This window comes from Primulina huaijiensis, unplaced genomic scaffold, assembly GCF_012295235.1.
Source record: "Primulina huaijiensis isolate GDHJ02 unplaced genomic scaffold, ASM1229523v2 scaffold14767, whole genome shotgun sequence".
Taxonomy (NCBI): domain Eukaryota; kingdom Viridiplantae; phylum Streptophyta; class Magnoliopsida; order Lamiales; family Gesneriaceae; genus Primulina; species Primulina huaijiensis.
Window position 1 is genome coordinate 4,876 of NW_027343009.1, and position 5,783 is coordinate 10,658.

The following is a 5,783-nucleotide window of genomic DNA, read 5'->3' on the forward strand; positions in this document are numbered from 1 at the left end:
AGATTTTATTTTTTATGTTTATTTTTAACAAAATCAAGTTTGTTTTTCTTTTTCGTCTTTTCATATGACAGCCTTTTTGTGACGTAATAATAATAATAAAGTTGAAACATCAAAGTTTGACAAGACTCCAAAGTGCGCTTTTAGTGGTATTTCCATATCAATGTTTTAGTAATTATCCACCCTCCACTTGCTTTTTGGCCTGTAATTTAAAATATATAATATAATAAAAAAAATAAAGAATCTAATATAAATCCTCCAGGAACCAAACAAAATCCGGGAAAAAAATTTCAAACATCGATTCGCAAATCGATTAATTTATTTCCATCCAAAATCTTCAGCTGGATTGTCTATTCCGATTTATTGCTTTAATTGGTTGATATTAATTTGGGAAGTGGGCATATGTTTAATCCGTGCAACTACTTCTGGTGAACGTGATTGCAATGTTCCAATGATACCATCTCAGTTTATCGTCATGGACCTGCATTGATTATGTCAGGTTTGTTTGTAAATTTATTCGTTTATTATTTTCTTTTTGGTTTCTGCATCACCGTGCATTTTGGTGTTTCGTTTCTCCTGTGATAATGGAATAATTCTTGTCGTTTTTATGGTCTGTCCTTTTGATGAATGCAGAATCGAAGCAATAAAATGACATCTTGAAGGTAATTCCACTATTTTTCGGAAGTGGGTCTGATTTTTTTAATTTTTTTTTGCGGCTGAAATGTCTATTGAAGAAGGAAAGCTGGAAACAGACGATGTTGCCTGTAAATTTTCTGGTAATTTGTCTTCTGCGGGTTTCTGTTGTTTTATTTTATTTTTTTATGTGACTGGTAGCTGATTAGTAGAATCATTACATATTGAGATTAAATTATTGTATGTATAGGAACATTTTCACTTCATGGAAATTGTCGGTGGAAATTAATGATAAATTCTGGCAACGAAAAAGTCAGAAGACTGAGCTGGATCTTTTCTTCTTTTTTTTTTTTTTTTGAATTTTATGCTTTTAGGAGGTTTGATTGATCTTCTGCAGGAAAATGAGTCTGAAAAGGGGTTTGGAAAGTTTAACTTGATGATTAATTGGTTTTTGGCGGATCTTTTTTGTCTAATCAAATACCACATTTGTCCATTAGTTGCCAATCGCTTTAAAATTCTAACTTGTCCGAGTTTTAGTTGGAAAATTTAGTGCCCGTTATTTGTTTAATGGAAATTCTTACAGTGCTGTGATAAACTGTGAATAGAGATGAAATTGTTGTTATAACATTTATGCATCAAATGGATCAGGTTCCTGTCTTCATGATCTCTTACGAATGGAGACTTCAAGAATAAGGGGTCACTGCCCAAAGGAATGGCAAAAAACTCCAAGTAAGTGAAACTTTAGTTTCTTGATTTCCTGTGTCGGATTGTTTTCATATCTATAGCACTCGCCAATATTATGCCAAAGAAAGAACAAAGTCAATGATGATCGCACGTATGCTTACGCAATTATAAGGTTATCAATTAAATTTGTGATAATCTTTGATTGTACTTTTTCTTGGGGGTGGCTGGAAGATGTGTATTGAGCAACGTTTTTACAGTTATATGGGGGAATAGTTTGAAGGTTCCCCTATACCATTCTCTCCTGATCAGAATGCTTCCCTCCTTAAAATTTTTGTCTAATGTCCTGCATTCTTGGCAACAACTATGTCTTCAAAATTGCCAAACAAACAATTCTATACGCGACCTCGATATTTCCATCATCGTTCCTGGGCCAACACTGCAGCCTTTTCCCCTTATAATTTGGCACTAAATAGGTTCCTAATTCACTCTCTCTTCATTAACATGACCTGCTGGCATGGTCAGTGTCAGGCGTTTGTGTCGATATCATTTCCCGGAGATGATTAATAAGTGACTGATGTATCGGCGTGCCACTTCTGGATTTTATATTTTTGATGCTTTATGCCTTTCAGGTACACGACGTAGGCTGGAGAGTATGTTATCTGAACCTGGGAATCAACTATGTGCTGATTGTGGAACTCCAGATCCAAAATGGGTGTAAGTATCATACTTCATGTTTGTTTATTTTTAAAATGTTTCAAGTCTATGGGGCCAAACTATCATGGTAGTTTTGTTAGTGAAAGTTTCCTTTTGGTGTGAACGTAATTCTAATTTGACTAAAGGTAACCGTGGGCTCCAAATATAAGGCATTCTTCATTTATTGATTTATTAAGTCGTTTTATTGAGTTCAACTAGGTAAAAGAATCTTGTTGGAATGTGCCTCTGATTATCTTAGACTTGAAAACCTGACATGTCTTATGAACAATTTTTTCTGTTAATTAATCATACCGGTCCTTTACTTTTAATAGCTAAATGATATTGGCTTTCTAGTCGCAATGTTTTGAGTTTTTGTTTCTTTGGAATACTTTATTTATATTGCATTGCTGATGATCAGATCTTTGAACATTGGAGCATTCATATGTATCAAGTGCTCTGGAGCACATAGAAGTCTTGGAGTGCATATATCGAAGGTCTATAACACAGCTTATAATTTTTGAACTTTGATTTTTATAATTTTTTGGGTATAAAAAGAGCAATGTTTGTAACTTTTATGCCAAATGTTTGATTCTTAAGAGTTTTTCCCAATCTCATTATAGGATAATTGTCACATGCATTTTCTATTGAGTTTGATGCTATGATCAAGCAAGAAAAAATTCACCGTCAGATAGATAATTCTATTAATTCATTTTCAACTGAATATACATGTGGCTTGAGATGATAGGTGTAAATTGTTTTAGTTCTAACTGGCTTTTGAATTTGGAAGAGTGTGTAAAAGATATTTTTGTGTTTCTGTAACTGTGATAGAAGTGGGATTTGTTTAGATGAAAGTTCTAAAAGAAATAGTGATAACGTAAATGTAATGATTTTGAAGTTTGAATATTTGGATGTTACAGAATCAGTGTTTGAGATTGAGCATTATAGATTTGACTGATCTACTGATACCAACAACTTATATGTCATGTTTTTCCGCAGGTCTTATCTGTGAAACTTGATGAATGGACCATTGAGCAGGTTGATGCTTTAACTAAAATAGGTGGAAACACGGCGGTGAACTTGAAATATGAAACTAACATCCCAGATAATTATAAAAAGCCAAAACCTGATTCCTCCCCAGAGGAGCGTGCTGATTTTATAAGGTAGTAGTACTCCTACGACAAGTTAGGATCTTTTATTCTTTATGCATGGTTGAGTTAGAATAACCTTTTGGAAATTCAGGAGAAAATACGAGCAGCAACAGTTTGTAAACCGAGATACACAACTGTCTTGCCCATTTCCATTTTCTTCATCCTCCCATTGCCGAAATTCAAGCTGTCATTTTCAATCTACCACTGAGAAGAGGCAATATGAAAAACAAACCACCGGTAACCGTATCCAAGGTCTAGGAGCAGCATTTCGTAATAGCTGGAGAAAATCAGAACACAAGGCACCAAAAAAAAATTACTCGATGGTAAATACTCTTGCTGCTTAAACAGAAAAGAAACATTAACGCTTGACCAGGCTAGATACTAATTAATCATAATCAAGTAATTAAATCATTTTTTATTTAGTTTGGCGCTTAAATTTTATAAAGCATGGATGGAGATTATTACTAATTTCAGTTATTTTTTATAGGCAGGAATGGTCGAGTTTGTAGGATTGATCAAGGTTAACGTAGTGAGAGGCACCAATCTAGCTATCCGAGATATGTTGACTAGTGATCCATATGTCATCCTCTCACTGGGAAATCAAGTAAATTTTCTTGTTTGTATCCTCATTTTATTATATGCATGTACAGATGTTATTGATTTCTAAGGCTATGTGTTGTTTCTAATATGATGACCCTTCTCTATTTCGTTCAACAGTCATTGAAGACACGAGTCATAAAGAATAACCTCAACCCAGTTTGGAATGAAAAGCTAATGTTATCGATTCCAGAAAATATTCCTCCTCTAAAGTTGGTAAGTCGTGCCTTCATGCTGCACCAACATGCACACACGCATGTACATAAAAAAATAAAAATAAACAAGAAGAAGGAGCAACAACAATGTGTTTGCATGTTAATCTTCAAAGGCCTATGCATTTCAAAGACAAAAATATCATTAAGTAGTCTTCTAGTATCGAATATCTATTGATGCACTAAAAGTTATAACCAACAGTAACAGTGTAAACCAAAATTTTTGAACGATTCAGCAGCTCAAAACACTCGTTTTTTATCATTCATCTAGCAAGGACTACTGTTGTGAGAATTTACAACTTATACAATCAAGTACATGATTTTTAACTCTAATACCAACTATTGGACCAACTGTTTATCATTTTACTAAAAATTATAGTTAATAATAATGTTATAATTCAAAACTTTGAAATTGATAATAGACTAACCCATTATTTTGATCTTTTTTCCCATAGAAACAATTGTTCCTCGTCAGCAGAAGCTGTGTCACGACATCAGTAAATGTCTTGCAGTGTTATTTCTTCGGAACATATTTCATTTTTCTTGATGTCTCTGCACAAATTATTGCTGGCATGAAGAGCTGTTTTCATTTCAGTGCTCTTTTGTCTGCCCGACTTCTGGCACGAATAAATGAGAAATTCGAAAATTCGATCACCATCAATGTAACATGTGCAATAATCTGCAAAATGAAACGAGGATAACTGTTTAATTTCATTTTATTAAAGTATCATGTTAGTTTTCTTGTGTAAAAGACTACTCTAATAACTAATGTTACGGTTTGGTATGACAGCTTGTATATGACAAGGATACATTCACGACAGACGATTTTATGGGAGACGCTGAGATTGATATCCAACCGCTTCTAGATGCTGCGAAAGCATCAGAAAGCTCCTCGATCAATGAATCGATGCAGCTTGGAAAGTGGAAAACAACCAACGAGAACACACTTGTAAAAGACGGTGTTATCACCCTGGAAGATGGTAGGGTGAAACAAGATATCTCGATAAAGTTGCAGAATGTTGAGCGAGGAGTGTTAGAAATCGAGCTTGAATGTGTGCCTCTTACACAATAGCATGCACGAAATACAGAAGTTTAAGCCTTTGTAACTTCTTCCAGAAATATTGTTTAGAGACATCATGTGTTGTTTACTCGATGTAACTGTGCATAGAAACTCCATCATCTTCTGAAGTGGGCGTGGCGCGTTTGAGATTAAGTTTGTTAGGATCGTACAGTCTTCTTTACGATTGAGGATGATAAGATTGTTGTATTATAGGGGCATTTTGTTGTGTTTACTTCCCTGATTTTTATTGTGATTTGGTTGGTTGTTTCAGCCAATATTTCTGCTACGGAATGATGCAACATCATGGTAATTGAAAGACACATATTACTTTAACATCAACTGATAAAAATTTATTTGTCTTTTTTATTTCAATCTCTATAGAACTGAATTCAGTTGGTTAAATTTTTTGGTTGCAGATGAGGAGAGTAAAAGGGAGACTATGGAATTGGGGAAAAAAGACAAGGTTGAATAGTTCGCAAAGAAACACACCTCAAAAGAGGAGAATATATACATATAAGAAGGCTGGAAAAAGTAGTTACTAAATGGAAAGATTTAGCGAAGATGTGAAAAACCGTAGTCAAAAAATTTTGCATAAAAAATATACATACGAGGTAAAATTGTCAATCTCAGTTATAAATTTTAATCATCCCTAAATAATCAAACATAGGAATCTTTTTATAGTATTAATTAAACTTGAGTCATGTACATTAATTGATTTGGTACGTAAATGTGACATCGAATTAAATTTACATTTATACC

General features: G+C 33.9%; 1 protein-coding gene across 3 annotated transcripts; it reads left to right on the top strand.

Moving 5' to 3' along the window:
• The first annotated feature begins 254 nt into the window (after nt 1-254).
• Nucleotides 255-5,256, top strand: LOC140965837 (probable ADP-ribosylation factor GTPase-activating protein AGD11). Of its 3 annotated transcripts, none has more exons than XM_073426040.1 (10): nt 255-496; nt 631-773; nt 1,279-1,359; nt 1,944-2,028; nt 2,426-2,501; nt 3,004-3,167; nt 3,247-3,478; nt 3,643-3,759; nt 3,873-3,968; nt 4,755-5,256. In XM_073426040.1, exons 2-10 carry the CDS (start codon nt 719-721, stop codon nt 5,034-5,036), a joined length of 1,188 nt encoding a protein of 395 aa, XP_073282141.1. In that variant the 5' UTR covers nt 255-496; nt 631-718; the 3' UTR covers nt 5,037-5,256. The 3 variants fall into 3 exon arrangements, with proteins under 3 accessions (XP_073282141.1, XP_073282143.1, XP_073282142.1); XM_073426042.1 differs by having other exon boundaries at nt 631-659; XM_073426041.1 differs by having other exon boundaries at nt 732-773.
• The last annotated feature ends 527 nt before the right edge of the window (nt 5,257-5,783 follow it).